The sequence below is a fragment of the Salmo salar genome, chromosome ssa03 (assembly GCF_905237065.1).
Source record: "Salmo salar chromosome ssa03, Ssal_v3.1, whole genome shotgun sequence".
In the NCBI taxonomy this organism is placed as follows: Eukaryota; Metazoa; Chordata; class Actinopteri; order Salmoniformes; family Salmonidae; genus Salmo; species Salmo salar.
Window position 1 is genome coordinate 61,446,447 of NC_059444.1, and position 19,919 is coordinate 61,466,365.

The following is a 19,919-nucleotide window of genomic DNA, read 5'->3' on the forward strand; positions in this document are numbered from 1 at the left end:
TTTTACCCCAGTCCAGCTACCAAGCACAGAGTGATCATAATAAAGACGTCACTCTCTAACTGAGCCAGTGAAGTGCGCAGCTTTTAACTGTACAACTTCAATTTCAGCATGCTTGCGGACGACATAGGAATCTTCGGATCCCATCGGCGTGTGAACACAAATACACGGACCCTATTATTTACTCCGCGTCTGTAGCGAAGAAATCCGTATTTTATGGTGGATTTCAAACGGGGAGTTGAACGCTTTAGTGGCGAGCTCAAGTCGCTACAGATAAGAGGACACGAGGATCCTTAAAGGTATTTCTAACTGCGACACTGTATCAAAACTGAACATGTGTGCGAGCATCCCAGAGAAGCGCATTAGAAATATCACATTATAATGTTGTTGGTTGGGCGTAAAACTAACATAATTGAAATGGATAGGCGATGCATCAACGTATGTGACTTCTGTTATCGACTGTTGGTGTTGGATTCTAAGGGTGTAGGATTCTAAGGCTAATGTCTGGTACGGTTAATACGACTCATTTGCCCTGAAAACGAAAAGCCTTTACGCAGCGCCACATTTATGTTGCTTCTCACCAATCCCACAGCATTTTTGTGGGATAGGGTTATAGAATTCTGCAGAAGAGGTTATGAAATCCTGGAAAAGTGTACTACGCACTTAGCTGCTCTGTTTTCATATTGGTTTTCAGAAGAGAAACGCCCACTTTTACTGATGTTGTATGTGTAGGGGAGAACGTGTTTTTCAGACTGCCATTTAGTCTGGGTATATGACAAGTTAGACGTGCTTGCGGTTTCACCTTATTATAGGTTTTACTTTATTATTATTATTGTATGATTCCGTTGTTCTAGTCCCACATGATAAGATTACGAATGGCACATTATAGCGCTGACCAGGATGCACTGGAAGGTGTTTTTTTAAAAGCCTTTTTAATGCAGTCCTTGGTACTTTTGAACAGAAGGGGGCGGTGGTTCGCTCACGCACAAGCATGCAGAAGTTTGAGTCATTCGTGTGTGTGTGTGTGTGTGTGTGTGTGTGTGTGTGTGTGTGTGTGTGTGTGTGTGTGTGTGGGTGGGGGGGCTGAATCACTTCTCTTACGGGAAGCTCTTGGAAAATTACTTTTCCAATTGCCATTGATGTTATCACATTCCAGATCCAAGTAAAAGGTATTTTTGGAGTTAGGCACAACCAATTCACACACCACATTCACACGAACAGTGATATCCTCCTTTAACACTACTTCTAACAACACAAAAATTGACCCTTAAGAATTGGTGAAATAGAAAAGTGTTCTTTAGCATGATTGACCAGGGCACTTCCATGTGTTTCGTCTTTGTGTCAGTGCCAGTAACTCCAGTCATTTCTATCATTGTGCAGGACCATGGAGAAGGCCCCAGAGGCCCCTGTCTCAGACCCAGTCCCGGCCCTGATCCCAACCCCAACACCTTGTCCTGCCTCCAACATACCCTCCCGAAGCCTGTTGGAGTGGAGGAAGAGGGTGAAGTCTGAGTACATGCGCCTCCGTCAGCTGAAACGCTTTAAAAACGCAGAGGAGGTCAAGGTAAGGATAATGAGAGGGAGAGATTGTGTGTATAGGTATTACAAACTCTTCTTACATTTCCTGTCTTTTCCAGGCCTTGTTCATGTCCAACCGGCAGAAGATAGAGGAACGTACCAACCTTCTGAACGAGGAGTGGTCCAAGCTGAGGATCCAGTCAGTTCCCCTGTCTACCCCAGGTGGAGCGCTACCCGGCAAAAAGGTGAGAGAGACAAAAGGATAGAGAGACATACAGTAGGAGGCGACACATCACATTTTCTGGCCTATCCAGACAAAGCAACGATTTCCTGTGCCAGTGAACCTCGTAGCTGCGCTTGCAATAGCTCTTATGAAACGGGAGAGCCTAGCAGATGCAACAATAGCAGTTTCATCTCGCATTGATGTTCACAGATGGATTTCTAGTTTCAACAGGAAAAAAATCCAAAATAATTTTGTAGAATTGAAACAAGTCCACTTTCTCTTGGTCACAGATGGACAAAATCACTTAGTGCTTAAATATGAGGTTGTAACGACTCTGCAGCAAATACTTAAATGCATGTCATTTTGTCTTCGATACATTTAATTGAAATACTTTAGAATTCCTTTCATTCCTATGGAGGACTGCTCCTACTGGGGAGTGCCAATATGGCCGACCGGTGGCTTCAAAGCCTCTCAATGGCCAATACAGAGCACCAGCAATCCAGGAGTTGTAGACATTGTTGGTCTGCACACATTTGAACGGTGTCTCTGGTTTGCCCAGAGAATGTGTGTATGATCACATTTATTTTAGAGTTATAAGAAAGGTGAAATCTTACAGTGTCGTTTATAATTTGACTGTTACTATATTTAGAAAGCATTTCAGTAATTCCAAGCCCTATTGTGCCACTTTTGTTGAATAGGAAAAAAATGATATCAGATTTTTCATAATATTTGTGCTATGTACTTGAGTTTGTGTCCTCAAAGGGGAGTACACCTCGGCAATTTATAAGGTTAGTTCTAGACCTTTCAACATTTTTGCAGCACTACCAGTTATTATTTATGGCCATCTCATGAAGAAGATTTACTTTTGTGTATGTGTATTTAAGGGGAAAACTACATTTTGGCCAATAACTAGCCCTTTATAGCCCATTCTGACTCCTGCCTCACTAACGAGGCCAGGGTCTGCTCTCCCATCAGGCCGACAGGACCGTGATGTTTCATCCCTTTTCAGGGAGATGCTGAGCTGCCAAAAAAAGGGTTCATGAGGCTGCCTTACTGAGGTCAATAACTAAACTTTCTCAGAACCTATGATGAAAACAGCCTGGAGGCAGACAGAGCAGCATCTTGTATTCCTGAAACTCTCACTATGCTCTTCTCTAGTGTCTTGGTATTTGTTTCCTAGTTCATTTCAGAGTAGTGTCAGTGGATATTGCATTGTCTTTATTGATTTGGGTAATAGTAGCCTACCTGTTGGTTATAATCCAGTGCTGGTCTGTCCTCCTTTGTCATACTCACCCATCTGTCTCTGGTCCAATCACAGTTGTGCATGGTGGAGTTTGGCTTCCCAGCGTTTAAAGCTCAGGCGGTTGCCATGCGGCCCCTGACGACCGTGGCAGGAATCCCCTTCATGTACTCCTGGTCCCCTCTGCAGCAGAACTTCATGGTATGGGGCTTTCCCGACAACACACACACATTCAGTATACACTACCGGTCAAAGGTTTTAGAACACCTACTCATTCAAGGGTTTTTCTTTATTTTGACTATTTTCTACATTGTAGAATAATAGTGAAGGCATCAAAACTATGAAATAACGCATATGGAATCATATAGTAACCAAAAAAGTGTTAAACAAATCTAAATAGATTTTATATTTGAGATTCTTCAAATACCCACCCTTTGCCTTGATGACAGCTTTGCACACTCTTGGCATTCTCTCAACCAGCTTCATGAGGTAGTCACCTGGAATGCATTTTAATTAACAGGTGTGCCTTCTTAAAAGTAATTTTTTTGAAATTCTTTCCTTAATGTGTTTGAGCCAATCAGTTGTGTTGTGACAAGGTAGGGGGGTATACAGAAGATAGCCCTATTTGGTAAAAGACCAAGTCCATATTATGGAAAGAACAGCTCAAATAAGCAAAGAGAAATGACAGTCCATCATTACTTTAAGACATGAAGGTCAGTCAATACGGAACATTTTCAACAACTTTGAAAGATCCTTCAAGTGCAGTCGCAAAAACCATCAAGCGCTATGATGAAACTGGCTCTCACGAGGACCGCCGCAGGAAAGGAAGACCCAAAGTTACCTTTGCTGCAGAGGATATGTTCATTAGAGTTACCAGCATCAGACATTTCTGCCCAAATAAATGCTTCACAGAGTTCGAGCAACAGACACATCTCAACGTCAACTGTTCACAGGAGACTGTGTGAATCAGGCCTTCATGGTGAAATTGCTACAAAGAAACCACTACTAAAGGACACCAATAAGAAGAAGAAACTTGCTTGGGCCAAGAAACACGAGCAATGGACATTAGACCGGTGGAAATTTGTCCTTTGATCTAGAGTCCAAATTGGAGATTTTTGTATCCAACCGTCATGTCTTTGTGAGACGCAGTGTGGGTGAACGGATGATTTTCGCATGTGTATTTCCCACCGTAAAGCATTGAGGAGGAGGTGTTTTGGTGTGGGGGGTGCTTTTAACCAGCATGGCTACCACAGCATTCTGCAGCAATATGCCATCCCATCTGGTTTGGGCTTCGTTGGACTATCATTTGTTTTTCAACAGGACAATGACCCAACACACCTCCAGGCTGTGTAAGGGCTACAGTGGGGGGAAAAAGTATTTGATCCCCTGCTGATTTTGTATGTTTACCCACTTACAAAGAAATGATCAGTCGATCATTTTAATGGTAGGTTTATTTGAACAGTGAGAGACAGAATAACAACAACAAAAAAATCCAGAAAAACACATGTCAAAAATGTTATAAAATGATTTGCATTTTAATGAGGGAAATAAGTATTTGACCCCTCTGCAAAACATGACTTAGTACTTGGTGGCAAAACCCTTGTTGGCAATCACAGAGGTCAGACGTTTCTTGTAGTTGGCCACCAGGTTTGTACACATCTCAGGTGGGATTTTGTCCCATTCCTCTTTGCAGATCTTCTCCAAGTCATTAAGGTTTCGAGGCTGACGTTTGGCAACTGGAACCTTCAGCTCCCTCCACAGATTTTCTATGGGATTAAGGTCTGGAGACTGGCTAGGCCACTGCAGGACCTTAATGTGCTTCTTCTTGAGCCACTCCTTTGTTGCCTTGGCCGTGTGTTTTGGGTCATTGTCATGCTGGAATACCCATCCACGACCCATTTTCAATGCCCTGGCTGAGGGAAGGAGGTTCTCACCCAAGATTTGACGGTACATGGCCCCGTCCATCGTCCCTTTGATGCAGTGAAGTTGTCCTGTCCCCTTAGCAGAAAAACACCCCCAAAGCATAATGTTTCCACCTCCATGTTTGACGGTGGAGATGGTGTTCTTGGGGTCATAGGCAGCATTCCCCCTCCTCCAAACACGGCGAGTTGAGTTGATGTCAAAGAGCTCCATTTTGGTCTCATCTGACCACAACACTTTCACCAGTTGTCCTCTGAGTCATTCAGATGTTCATTGGCAAACTTCAGACGGGCATGTATATGTGCTTTCTGGAGCAGGGGGACCTTGCGGGCGCTGCAGGATTTCAGTCCTTCACGGCGTAGTGTGTTACCAGTTGTTTTCTTGGTGACTATGGTTCCAGCTGCCTTGAGATCATTGACAAGATCCTCCCGTGTAGTTCTGGGCTGATTCCTCACCGTTCTCATGATCATTGCAACTCCACGAGGTGAGATCTTGCATGGAGCCCCAGGCCGAGGGATATTGACAGTTCTTTTGTGTTTCTTCCATTTGCGAATAATCGCAGCAAATGTTGTCACCTTCTCACCAAGCTGCTTGGTGATGGTCTTGTAGTCCATTCCAGCCTTGTGTAGGTCTACAATTTTGTCCCTGACATCCTTGGAGAGCTCTTTGGTCTTGGCCATGGTGGAGAGTTTGGAATCTGATTTATTGATTGCTTCTGTGGACAGGTGTCTTTTTTTACATGTAACAAGCTGCGTTTAGGAGCACTCCCTTTAAGAGTGTGCTCCTAATCTCAGCTCGTTACCTGTATAAAAGACACCTGGGAGCCAGAAATCTTTCTGATTGAGAGGGGGTCAAATACTTATTTCCCTCATTACAATGCAAATCAATTTATAACATTTTTGACATGCGTTTTTCTGGATATTTTTGTTGTTATTCTGTCTCTCACTGTTCAAATAACCCTACCATTAAAATTATAGACTGATCCTTTCTTTGTCAGTGGGCAAACGTACAAAATCAGCAGGGGATCAAATACTTTTTTCCCCCACTGTATTTTATCAAGAAGGAGAGTGATGGAGTGCTGCATCAGATGATCTGGCCTCCACAATCACCCGACCTCAACCAAATTGAGATGGTTTGGGATGAGTCGGACTGCAGAGTGAAGGAAAAGCAGCCAACAAGTGCTCAGCATATGTGGGAACTCCTTCAATACTGTTGGAAAAGCATTCCAGGTGAAGCTGTTTCAGAGAATACCAAGAGTGTGCAAAGCTGTCATCAAGGCAAAGGGTGGCTATTTGAAGAATCTCAAATATATTTGTATTTGTTTAATACTTTTTTGGTTACTATATGATTCCATATGTGTTATTTCATAGTTTTGATGCCTTCACTATTATTCTACAATGTAGAAAATAGTCAAAATAAAGAACCTGCATCACATCCATAGGGCGGCGCACGATTGGCCCAGCGTCGTCCGGGTTTGGCCGAGGTAGGCCGTCATTGTAAATAAGAATTTGTTCTTAACTCACTTGCCTAGTTAAAAAAAAAAATAATAATAATAATAATGTTTTCTAGGTGGAGGATGAGACGTTCCTCCATAACATCCCCTACATGGGAGACGAGGTGTTGGAGCAGGACGAGGCCTTCCTGGAGGAGCTCATCGACAACTATGACGGTGTCCATGGAGACAGAGGTGACCTACCTACCTAGACTAGGGATATCATCCTTTCTGTCCTGTTTCGATTATGCACACTGTCAGCCTGATCTATCACGGAGTTATATTATTGAAGACGTGGGGGTTAGGCGTGCTCCAGGATGTCATCGGTACAGTACGTGCGTTGCTGTGTGCTGCTGGGGCAATCTTAATTGTTTAGGGGATATGTGCTGACGTATATTGCCTGATGTCATCAGTAGGTGCTGACATGTTGACTGTGTGGTTTGTCTCCCAGAGGGAGGGTTCATCAACGACGAGATCTTTAAAGAGTTGGTGGAGGCCTTGAGCCAGTACTCAGACCAGGAGGAGGAAGAGGAGGAGGAGGAGGAGGAGGCGGCGGAGGAGAAAGGGGGGAAAGAGGAGGAGGAGACAGGGGTGAGGAAGAGCAATGGGGAAGGGACTGAGGAGGCCAAGGTGGGGCCCACAGCCTTCTTCAGGAGGAAGAGGAGGAGTGTCATAGAGGGTAAGTGTCCTCCAGAGTCTTTTGACTGAAAGATGTAACCACAATTAACACAGTTGTTCATATCTCCTAGATGTGATTGGATGCTTATCTAACAAAAGGCAATACGTGCTGTTTTCTATATGAGAGTCACTGGTTTTACTATGCTGGACTATCTGAAGTGAAAGTGCATGCTTATTTGTATTTGCTATAGACTTGTCCTCCTACTCTTACCAGTGGCATGAGAGAACAGCGGGTACAGGTCAGGTTGATCACTGTGACTGTACTGTACCCCATGTTGTACAGGAGCCAGCAGGTCGCTCTGTCCCAGCACGGTGGCACTGCCTGACATTGTTTACATAGACTGTCCCAGGGACAGACAGGGTGGATGGGGTAACATGTTTGGTCATAACACCAATACAACACGACCAGGTTCTGGTTACAAGGCCCTTTGACCTCTGGCACATAGAGAGCACCAGGGATTATGGGAACTGGTGGGGGGGGTGACACTCACATAGAGAGATACTGTGGCATCAGACACTGTCACTCAGTGTCAGAACACATCAGTATGATAAACACCCATTGGTACTCTCTCAATACACAGAGCACATGGACAAACAGTCCTTCTCAATAGGCTCGGGACTTTGCTATCGTTCCAATATGATTGCTTACATGGCAAAAAGTGCAAATACAATTACATCTCAATGGGAATTTGGAACTAGAAAAGGGGTGGTTGAGTTGCTAATTATCTTCTCTTTGCTTTTCTTCTCACTACCTTCCTTAGTGAGGGATTTGGCTGCCAAAAAGAAGATCCCGCATGATAAGATATTCACGGCCATCGCCTCAATGTTCCCCTACAAGGGTACGACGGAGGAGCTGAAGGAAAAGTAAGAAAAGTGCCCAACAACTGTGCTGTGCTTAGCCGAGCGTTGCTTAGTGTTCACCATGGAGATGGGAGCTCGCAGGGACATGCTAATAATGCTCTCTGCCTTCTCTTCTCACACTCAAATGAAAAGTTGTTCCATCCCCGTCTGAAAGGCCTTTTTCTTATAAAATACCGCAAACTAAACACTCTCATCCAAATCCACCTGCAAATGAGCATAGGCCAGGGGTCGGCAACAGGGCCCCCCAAAGCTTTTAGTAAAACAAAGAATAATGATGTTTTGTTTTTCGTAAAAAAGAAAAGGACTGTAAAATCACCAGGAATTCAACAAAATATTTGTTTCATTTAGGAAATCTGTTCCCAAGTATTCCCACAAAAATAAAATTTGACTTGATCGTGTCTCAATGTAATCAAGGTATGAAATTATTGTTATTTCCAAATGCAATTTCTTTTTGGGCTTAGTTGTGGTCTATTTGCAATGTACAAATTATTAGAATTATGTTCCGGCCCCCCAACCATCCGCTCCGACAAAAATCGTCCAACGGCTGAATCTAGTTGCCTACCCCTGGCATAGGCCTACTTGAGTCAGAATACAGCTACTTACTGTAGTTTCCCACTTCTACTGTATATCATGCCATATACCATGCTCATACAAAATACAATCCTAATACAAAGTTATATTATGCATGGTAAGGCTATGTTTTGTTTTATCCCCTTCTTCCCCAAATGACACCTCCCTAGGTACAAGGACCTCCTGGAGCCCCCCAGCCCGGTAAAGCTGCCCCCCCTCTGCACCCCTAACATAGACGGGCCGTTCGCCAAGTCTGTCCAGCGGGAGCAGTCCCTACACTCCTTCCATACGCTGTTCTGCAGGCGCTGCTTCAAATACGACTGCTTCCTCCACCGTAATGTGTCCTATGGGTTTACTCTTTTCTTTCAGTTTCTGTATCTCTCTCTAACTCTCTCTCTCTCTCTAACTCTCTGTGTTTTTAACCTATTGACATCTGTCAACATGTGGCTTTTCCTCGATTTTTGTTTTTCTTTTTTCTCTCTGTCTCACTCGGACTCTCTTGGAATCAACACATCTCTAGTGTTATAATAAATGCATTATTACTAGCCAGGACAAACATATTTTCACGAGTTCACTAATATCATCAAAATCAATGAATCGTAGCATGTTTTTGGGCTCATTCAGTAGTTTTTACCTGATAAAGTAGAATTCAGTTTTAAAATAATTTTAAAAGTACCGTTTGTATTCCTTGAAAAACGTTGAAAATGACACTGTTGCTGCTTCCTATTGTCATGGCTTTTTGATTTATGGCCGAGTGTCAAAACACGGGTTTTAAATGTCCAAATTCATAATCAATATGCTGAAATACTTGTGATATTTTGAAGACCAATACATAAAAGTTACACCCTACACACATGTTCAGAATACTTGTATTTTGCTAAATGGTTAGTGCGTTGGGCCAGTAACCGAAAGGTTGCTGGATCAAATCCCCGAGCTGACAGGGTAAAAATCTGCCGTTCTGCCCCTGAGCAAGGCAGTTAACCCACTGTTCCCCGGGCACTGAAGACGTGGATGTCGATTAAGGCAGCCCCCCACACCTCTCTGATTCAGAGGGGTTGGGTTAAATGCGGAAGACACATTTCAGTTGAATACATTCAGTTGGACAACTGACTAGGTATCCCCCTTTCCCTAAATTAGCACCTTACAAACTGCACACGTACTAATATTTACCGAGCGGTCACTCAAGAATGCAATTGATTAGCTTGTCCTACTGTAATCAATAGCGCACGCATATTAATCACTCACATCGATATCGTATTGAACTCAATAGAACTGGGACAATAACCGTGGTGATATGTACCATTAGCACTCTTCTACCAGACGAACCTCAATGAACTTGGGTATACAACATATATATGTCGAATGATGACAACCTGTCGTAGCCATTTATCAACGTATTTCTCTGTGAGAAAATGATTTTGGTAGATGGCCAAAGCGGAAAAGGAAACACTTTTTGGACTGGATAATTTCAACAAAACACCACCTCATCATCGGTTTCCAATAGCAATAGAGGTTGGCTTTCATTTGAATGATAGCTTAACCCTCAAATCCATTAATTCATGTAATGCCAGAGCGCTCAATTCTTTTCTAGCCACCGTGGTCTGAAAATGACAGCTGCGTTCTAAGTCCCACTAAGGACTGGCGTGTATGACAAAAACAGTGGCAGTGTCCAAAATATCTGATTATCAGCTGTTGTCAAACACACGTTGGTCTCAAAATGATTCTCTTCCTCAATGGTGTGCAGCGAATTCTACTAGATGAAAACCCCAAATTACTATGACATCCTGGCATTTAAAGCATTCAACATTTAAAATACTATAAAACGTTCTATTTTTGCATACCCAAAATGCCTACTATTTAGAACGCAAGTATGGGTATTGATCTGTTTTAAGCAATCGATTTTGTGAGATCCTGATGACTATAAACTGTAATACTAACATCACCCATCTGAGATAAAAAAGATGTGTATTTCCTGCAATTCTTGTGTGGTTAAAAATGTTACTATGTGTAATGTAGTAACACATTCTGTCCACCATTGGGAAATTAGCATAATGTAACCTAATTAAATATGTCAAAGTAATTCAATATTTTAATATATGATAATAGTACATGTAGCAGACACACATTTTTACAACAATGACATATATTTCTTCCTACTCTAACCATGGAGAGAATTGATATGCTCCTAAGCACAATTTAACCAGGCGCTCTAGACTATAGTGTCCATAGGGTCTGTGCAGCAGGCAGAATGTTTTACATCCCTAGTATTAGTTCTACTAACATACAGTATATTGTTACTATCAGTATACTAATAGTATGTGTCTTTCCAGCTTTTCACGCTACGCCCAATGTTTACAAAAGGAAGAGCAAGGAGATTCGCATGGAGACAGAGCCCTGTGGTCTGGACTGCTTTCTGCTACAGGTGTGCTCAGATCCTCTACATGTCCTCTGTGTTTAACTGCCCGACAACAGACAGACAAGCCAATGATGACACTCTGATCCATTCATCCCTTCTTTAACACTCTCCTATCTCTTCATTTCTGTCCCTCTCTTCCTCTCTCCCTCTAAAGAAAGGGGCCAAAGAGTTTGCGGATCAGGAGATGCCCCGCTCCCAGAGGTCCCGGCGGCGGCGGCGACAGCCACGCCCTCCCAGCTCCAGCTGCCCTGGCCCGTCAGGCACCACTGAGGAGGCCAAGGAGGTGGATAGTGACCACGAGACCACCAGCTCCTCAGGTAGCTTGGGGAAACACTAGCATTATAAGGGACAAGACAGACCAACACAAACGTCAGCGGTGCGCAGTAGAGCACCTGCTGGGTGTCGACAAACGGTGGCGATTCAACATGTAGAACCGTTGGAAAATGAACAGAAAATGACGACCGATGTTCTGGGGTCAGAGGCGATAGGACGGCCACCCACTGCGCACGGCCGATGTTCATGTTAGTCTGTCTGGTCCGTAAGTACTTTAAGAGACAAGTATGGGAAAGACTAGCTTCTAAAGTACTATTCATAGGTTGCACCTTCGTCACTCGATCGCATCATGCATCTAAAGTCAATCTGGCGACATCAAAATTATGACAAAAGGTTTTTCTTTATTTGCCTTCTTTTTTAGTTGCATTGTATTTCTAAGCCACTGTAATTCCCCAGCTAGCAATGAGGAAGCGGTCCTCTTCCAGGCGTTCGGAACTGATTGAATTGGCCCGGTGTCGGACTCGGCCCGGAATCAGAATGAATGACTGCCCAGAATTGGCCCAAGTACATCGGGCCGTTTCCATCTACCAGAATTCAACCGACTTTGCCGGCATCTTACCAGAATCCCCGCAGAAGCAGCCCGATGCAAATGTGAATAAATGTATACAAAATTACCCGATTTTAGTAATTTGAAATATTACTATTATACATTTTATACATACAAATTATACCCATCCACAAAAAAAAAAAATTGTGTCTGGTGACCGTGTCAGCATGCATGCGCCTGGCCCGCCATGGGAGTCGCTACAGCGCGATGGGACAAGGACATCCCGGCCGGCCAAACCCTCCCCTAACTCGGACGATGCCTGTAGCAACGCAGTCTGCACTACGATGCCGTGTCTTAGACCGCTGCACCACTCGGGAAGCTCCATCCACAAAGTTTTTAATGCTTATCAATTGCCTTGCATAAGTATCAAAATACTAAAATACTACACAGGACTCATAAAGAATTTTAATTAAATGTTAATTGTATTTTTTGATCACAGAAACAATGAGAAAATATGGAAAAATAAATAATGAAATATTAATTCTATAAAGGAGCCCGTGTAATCATCTGCCAAAGAGTAGCGTCAATTGGCCCGAGGCCCCAAGTAATACATTTGGACCAGATAACTCTCACCGGAATCGGCCCGAGCTCAATCCCCGCATCCTAGCCATAAGCAATACTGGCGAAGGCGGACTCTCAGTCGGAATCTGCCCAGATCCACTGTGCTAGCTGGGGCACTTTTGAGTACATTTTCATCAGCGCTCATTGACAATACATTGAGTAGGATGCTCAGTTGGGCATCAGTCCAAAACGAACGTTCAAAACAATATTGTGACGAAACATGCTACCATGAATAGGAGACTACCAGCTTCCTATCTTTTTAGGTGGGAGAAGACTAATGCCTCAGCTGCTATGGTACTACAGTATATCTGTCATACCTCAGTGTATTAATGACAGAATGGCTCGACTAAGTTCCCCATGATGCTCATCTGCCAGAGTGGTTCATGTGTGCTGAATGCAGTACATCAGAAAAGAGAACATTGGCCGAAGAAGATTTTATTTTTTTAAACCATTCACTCGCTCTCCAAACACAAGAACCCAACCACGGTTTTCAGCTCCAAAACCAATAGATTCTTCACTCAGCCTCTCCCCCTGGTTTCCTCTTTCTGTTGACAGATTCATGTGGAGAACAGTGGGAGGGAGAAAGCACAATCTCCTCAGGCTCTCATTTTCTCTGTCTTAATCATTCACTCACTCTCTCTGCTGTCTCTCTCTTGCATTCAGTTTGGAAGGAACTAATATCTGTACTGTGATGTCACTGCAGCTCTTCATGTTGAAGACAGACGACTGAAGCTGGTGGCCCAGCGGCCGTCCCCTCTAGCTCAAATCATGTGTAAAAACAGATTGATGAGCGGACTAATAAGCGTTCCCCAGTCATAGCATGTGGTCACAGTAACACAGCCTTGAACCTGTTGCCAAGCAACATGTTGCTCTCTGCCTTTGGCAGTGGGTAGTATGTGCATGAGTCTCAAATCCCCCCCCCCTCTGTGCGTGTGTCTGTGTGCGTGCGCATGTGTGTGTTTTTGCGTCCGGTCAGAGAGCAACTCTCGCTGTCAGACCCCCACCAAGCTGTGTCCGGGGGAGGAGCAGGTGGAACCTCCTGTCCAGTGGAGTGGGGCTGAGGAGTCTCTGTTCAGAGTGCTGCACGGAACCTACTACAACAACTTCTGCTCCATCGCTCGCCTCATCAGCACCAAGACCTGCAAACAGGTGAACCACCAAGATCCTACACCCACCGGATGTTCATATACTCTATTGATACGCCAGTTAAAGCAAGTCTCCTGGACAACACGCAAATGACCGAAACACATTACAGACTAGTACGAAGTGGTGCTGTGACTGTGTTATAGTGTGTTGGCATTGATACAAGTGTCGTAACACATAATACTGTGTGGGAAATTGGGATGATTACAAATGGAATGTAAACAACACGCCGAGTCATAAATTAGGACTTTTACGAAATGTACATGACATCTTTGTTATTCTCAGAGACTCTGTTACGGTCTCCGGGCTCAGACGGCTTATAGCAAACGGATCCCTTCCGAGCTGAGGTATTGTGGGGATGTTATGTGTCTCTACTATGGGGGTGTTATGGGAGTATTGTATGGGGAACATATTAGGCCCTCTGATCAGATTTACAAAGCTATTGAGAGACACGTTCAAATCCTCCAAAACAAAACAGAGAGACAAAGACCGAGAAACAAAGAGGGCAAAGCGCGACGACAGAGATCCGCCACAGACATCGCAAAGTAGCTTTGCCCCCTGCAGCAGCAACCCGGCCCCCAACACAACGCCAGTGTGACTCTATAGCATGGCCCTGTTACCCCTCAGAGAGCCTGTGGTTTGGCTGGATAGAAACACCGCTGCTACGAGCTTCCCAGTCCCTCCCTCTGCGTAATGTGTGTCTGTCTGTTTTAGGGAGGAAGCCAAATCTGGTTTTGGCAGGCAGAAGTGGTTTGGGGCTTTGCGGGTGTGTGTGGGGAGTGGGATGGCGGGGAGGTGTGTGTGTGTGTGTGTGTGTGTGCGCATTACGCTGAGATGGTGGTGGGTTCTGATAGGGGAGGAGAGGGCCGGGTGTTTTATGGAGTAATCACATACAGCGATGCGCTTCCCAGCTTAATTTGAGAGACACTCAACTACACAGTGGGACCAATTCCAGAACCACACAACATTCTGCATAGCTGTGTATAGTTGCCTCATATCTGTGTGTATGCGTGTAGTGAATGCGTGGACAAATAGGCCTGCATGTGTGTGTTTAATGTGTGTGTTCCCTCTCTTCTTCAGGTGTATGAGTTTGCTGTGAAAGAGGTCCTGATCCATCGTGTTCCGTTGGAGGATGGTGGCAACTCCCCTCAGAAGAAGAAGAGGAAGCACAGGCAAGATGGCCGCCGACTTTTACGCTCACGCACTCCCAGTCCCTGTTGCAGCATGACCTCATAGGAATGTAGTGAGAATGGACCCTGATACACAGATCAGTGGGAGAAAATGATTAAACCGTGCTGAAAATGAAAGTAACTGCTCTTTTTCAAATACCTTTCTACAGAAATAGACATGATTATTGAAAGTGTTTTTCATTTCTTTCTGTAGGTTATGGGCAAAGATACAGCTCAAGAAAGGTGAGTTCTTCACTTGACTGAAGTATTGAAATAGTCAAATTAACATTGTCAAATGCATTTCTTATACACTAATTAAGAATGATGTATCTGCTCATTGTATAATTAAAGCCTTTGTCCTCTCTAGATAACTCATCCAATCAGGTGTACAACTACCAGCCATGTGACCACCCGGACCACCCATGTGACAGCTCCTGTCCCTGTGTGATGACCCAGAATTTCTGTGAGAAGTTCTGCCAGTGTGAGCACGAGTGTGAGTGTCACCTTACCCAAACACGCATCCACTGCTACCACCATGTCCTAACACACACACACACACACACACACACACACACACACACACACACACACCACTTCCCAACTCGGAGAGACCATTTGCAGAAGTCCAAGACATATCAGTGTAAAAACAGCCATATTTCAACACGTACTGAACATTCCTTCCACTAAACTGGCTGTGGTAAATGTGTACAACAATTACCTGTACTGACAGCGAGAGGTTTCACAGCTCAACTCTGTAATAGGAATGTGTTCACAGGACAATTCTGTTGAAGACTAGCTCTCTTTTACTCGGTGGATAAAAAGGCCCTTTTGACAGGCCATAATAGACAGTGGAACAGTGTGTAAGACGATCCTACTCCTCGCTGTGTGTTCGCAGGATAAGCTGTCCTCTGGCAGGCAGGGTTTGGTTAGCTGCATGGGCATCTGTTCAGCATGGGGCCGTGTTCACAATGCTCTGACACATTCATCCCAGGAGAAAGGAGCCAGAACCGCTGGGCCCACGCACTTCCACAAATGGCCACAGGGCGGAAGGAAGGAATGTTGAGAGAGAGCTTGGCTCTGAATTCACAGCTTTGGCTCATTTTGTGTTCTAATAGAAATGCAGTTCTCCCTCCCCTTCCCTGGTTCTGACAGGAAGCAGCGTATGGAGGGTTTTATGATTGAGCTCCACAGCCCTGGAGAGGAATCAAAGAGATGTGACAGGCACGGTGCCTGAGCTACAACATCCATCCCTACATTTATACGAGACAGACCGCTATGACTGAACACTGCTCGGTGATGCACACACACGGCCACACAAACTGTAGGGAGGAAGACTTAGGAAGGAGGAGAGACAAGACTAATGCTACTACTCTGGTTATGGAGTATTGTCCTCCAGCTAAACCTGTTGGAGAGGAGAGGGACATTTAAGTTGTCTGCTGCTCGTTTTCCTTCTTCCTCTGCCCGGAAGGCTTTCCATTACTCTCAGCACAGCTGTATTTCAGCATAGCTGCCAGCAGAGGTCAGTGATTGATGAGTTACATTACAGAGCAGCAGATTTTTTACCGTTGAGGCAGCGTTCATTAATGAAAATGCAGTTGCCGTTCGCCACACAGCCACAGAGAATTCTGTTACAAAATAGTTCTCTAGTCCACTGAGGCATATAACTCATACTGCCTCTCTGTTACCGCAGTATGTTTCTATGCTGTTTCTAAAAGCGACTATAAACCTCTCCGCTGAACGTTCCCCTGTCTGACTCTGAACACTACCCTGGGGTGTTATGATGTTCTCCAGGCCAGAACCGTTTCCCAGGCTGCCGCTGTAAGACCCAGTGCAACACCAAGCAGTGTCCCTGCTACCTGGCGGTGAGGGAATGTGACCCAGATCTGTGTATGACTTGTGGAGCCGCGGACCACTGGGACAGCAAGGTAGTCTCCTGCAAGAACTGCAGCATCCAAAGGGGGCTCAAGAAGGTAGGCCAGTGGGTCATGTTCCAGTCCAAAGGAATAGAAAATAGAAGCTGGTTTTACAGGTAGCTTGATAGCTGATGATGTGCTGTATCTGAATTCAGGTCAGAGTCAGAACCCATATTAACATGCTTATGACTTGCTGAGGAATAAAAGGCACAGTTGTATTATTCCGGTGTTGTCTTGTCATTTTATGTAAATGTCAGCCAACTTTAACCTCTGACCTCTAACCTCTGACCTCTCCAAGCACCTCCTGCTGGCCCCCTCAAATGTGGCAGGGTGGGGCACCTTCATCAAAGAGTCAGTTCAGAAGAATGAGTTCATCTCGGAGTACTGTGGAGAGGTGAGGCTACATAAAACTGTTGAACGTAGCTTTCGTTATCATGTAATGGGGTATAGTTGGGCGTGGGTTTTATACGGTATCAGTATGCGTTTGTATGAACGTCTTTGTATTAATGTATAAAACATTTAGTCTGACCATCACACTCTGAAACTGTCTGTGTCTGCAGCTCATCTCGCAGGATGAGGCGGACCGACGGGGGAGGATCTACGACAAATACATGTCCAGCTTCCTCTTCAACCTGAACAATGGTAATAATGACTCTTCAACACTCTGATGACGCACAGTTAACCCTTTAAAGGACATCACAGTCGCTGTGTTCTGTGATCGCTGAGCCGACACTGTTCCTGTTATGTCTCAACAGACTTTGTCGTGGACGCCACAAGGAAAGGGAATAAAATCCGATTTGCGAATCACTCGGTGAACCCAAACTGCTACGCTAAGGGTAGGATCACATAGAAAAATTCAACGCCTGTTTTGTGGGATGATTTGGTTTGGTGACGTGTACAAATCCGTGATGTGATGGCTGTTGTTGTTGCAGTGGTCATGGTGAATGGAGACCACCGCATCGGGATCTTTGCCAAACGGGCTATCCTACAGGGGGAGGAGCTCTTCTTCGACTATAGGTAGAGCCATGTGGCCATGGGAACACTGGAGCCTTCGATACAATACGGTATCGCAGTCCTTCTTTGGTTGTCTCTGATATTTGTGGGATGACTTGCAATTTTTTTTTACACTGATCCTTCACACTGTCCTGACTCTCTCTCTCCTGCCCCTTACAGGTACAGCCAGGATGATGCCCTGAAGTATGTGGGAATAGAGAGAGAGGTCGACGTGGCCTAGCATTAACCTGCTGCATTTCAACCACCCGCACTGACCCCTTGCTGACTGACCCCCTCCCCCGCCACCTGGTAACGCTTCTGCTCCTCCCCACAGTACCACAACAAACAGAAGCTCTGTTGGCCTCTGTGAAACATTCACCGTAATGGAGGAGAATTACAATCCCCAATCTATGTTACTGACTAGTCCCCCATTGACAACAGTGCTGAATGGTTTTCTTCTCCCTTGGTGACAATTTCCTTGTGCTACCACATCAGTGATATCACTTCCTCTCTGTATGACGCACTTCCCCACTGCTTTATCACTCACCTAGCGAAACTGTGTACGTGAAGCTTCTGGAACGAAACAAGCAATTAGAATGGCAACAAAACCTACTATCTACAGTATATATTCAATGTATCGCTTATACTGTACCATCAGCCTCACGGCATTGTTGTTATTTTCAACAGGAAAACATGCTGTGTGTTATTCTCTCTGTATTTTTGTTACTGTACTCACATCTATTAACTATTGCTTGTCCTCTCAATGAGCAATGCTAGCTTTTAGCCTACAGTGTATCTATTAACAGTGAAAGACAGCGCATGTGTTGTCTTTTGGTTTAAAATGAACTGTAAGCACATTAGCAAGATAATTAGCTTTTATTTTCAAATGCAGCTCTATGGAGGAACTCAGTATCCTGTCTTGCTAACTTTGCTGTTACTCAGAAAAAGCCTCTTCCTGGTAGCTTTTGGAGGCAATGCTAAACTCATGATAATGCTAAAGCTCTGTATCTGACCTGTCTCTGTGGCTATAGCATCAACACCACCCCTTCATACATAGCGAAATAACTTTCTGTGCATTTATATCAATGTTCTTCAAAAAATATGCCGTACCGTACGAGAAACCGACTAACTGAATGTGAACTCTGACGTGGTGGTTGATGGGAGATCTCATTCCTCCTTTAGTTTGACAACTAGTCACCTGTGCCATTGGTACTCAGTGATATGTATACTTTATGAAGAATTTGCCATTCAGTTTACATGAGCGTCAGCTCTTCTAACTCCAAAAAGACTATATTCGTATATAAGAACCATGAACACTATAGTCTTCCCTGAAAAAGCTGTAAGTGCCAAATGAATCTAAACTGAAAGAGAAGGGTTGTCATTATGATGTTTGTACTGTATATAATGGACAGGACTGTGTTACAGGTAACCATTTTACGGTTATAATCGTCACGGGAAAATAAAATAGGAAATATAAGGTTTTTTGACAATTTAAATTTTCAAGTGCCCCACCTGGATGTTGTGTACATATAACCATCCATCTGATCATGTTGTCACACTTTATAAAAGTGAATTGTGGAACTGACATCCAGGTCTGATATTCACCCAGGATTTTATCCTTAAGTCCAAAACATTTACACCCATGACAAGATGAGATCTTTCTGCACGGAGGTGACTGAAACAATATGGAATTTATCGTTATGTACAACTTATGCCTATGAAAATAAAACTTTTAACTTTATACATTATTACAATATGCATCTTGTCGTTGAGTACCATTGTCAGTCAGAGATAATTCTGGTTTCCTCCAGGGATTAAATGTGGAAGTGGGGGAGCGCTATTTGGGGGGGGTGGGGGGCTAGGATGAGTCAGGGTTGAACATACCCTAACCTCAACCACAACCCTAAATGTATCCTCAACCACAGCCCTAACCCTAGCTTCTTGTCCACATCCTGGTTCAACACTACCCCTAACCTCAACCACAACCCTAAATGTATCCTCAACCACAGCCCTAACCCTAGCTTCTTGTCCACATCCTGGTTCAACACTACCCCTAACCTCAACCACAACCCTAAATGTATCCTCAACCACAGCCCTAACCCTAGCTTCTTGTCCACATCCTGGTTCAACACTACCCCTAACCTCAACCACAACCCTAAATGTATCCTCAACCACAGCCCTAACCCTAGCTTCTTGTCCACATCCTGGTTCAACACTACCCCTAACCTCAACCACAACCCTAAATGTATCCTCAACCATAGCCCTAACCCTAGCTTCTTGTCCACATCCTGGTTCAACACTACCCCTAGCCTCATCCACAGCCCTAAATGTATCCTCATCCACAG

The 19,919-nt window shown here is 44.4% G+C and overlaps 1 protein-coding gene across 2 annotated transcripts; it reads left to right on the forward strand.

Moving 5' to 3' along the window:
• On the forward strand, positions 1-19,322 carry LOC106601045 (histone-lysine N-methyltransferase EZH1). Of its 2 annotated transcripts, none has more exons than XM_014192922.2 (20): positions 1-296; positions 1,378-1,561; positions 1,635-1,760; positions 3,057-3,179; positions 6,468-6,585; positions 6,842-7,069; positions 7,830-7,932; positions 8,670-8,833; positions 10,830-10,921; positions 11,070-11,232; positions 13,333-13,505; positions 14,580-14,671; positions 14,883-14,911; positions 15,036-15,161; positions 16,460-16,638; positions 16,880-16,975; positions 17,142-17,223; positions 17,337-17,417; positions 17,514-17,645; positions 17,755-19,322. In XM_014192922.2, exons 2-19 carry the CDS (start codon positions 1,382-1,384, stop codon positions 17,600-17,602), a joined length of 2,244 nt encoding a protein of 747 aa, XP_014048397.1. In that variant the 5' UTR covers positions 1-296; positions 1,378-1,381; the 3' UTR covers positions 17,603-17,645; positions 17,755-19,322. The 2 variants fall into 2 exon arrangements, with proteins under 2 accessions (XP_014048397.1, XP_014048396.1); XM_014192921.2 differs by having other exon boundaries at positions 17,514-17,598.
• Positions 19,323-19,919: the final 597 nt, after the last annotated feature.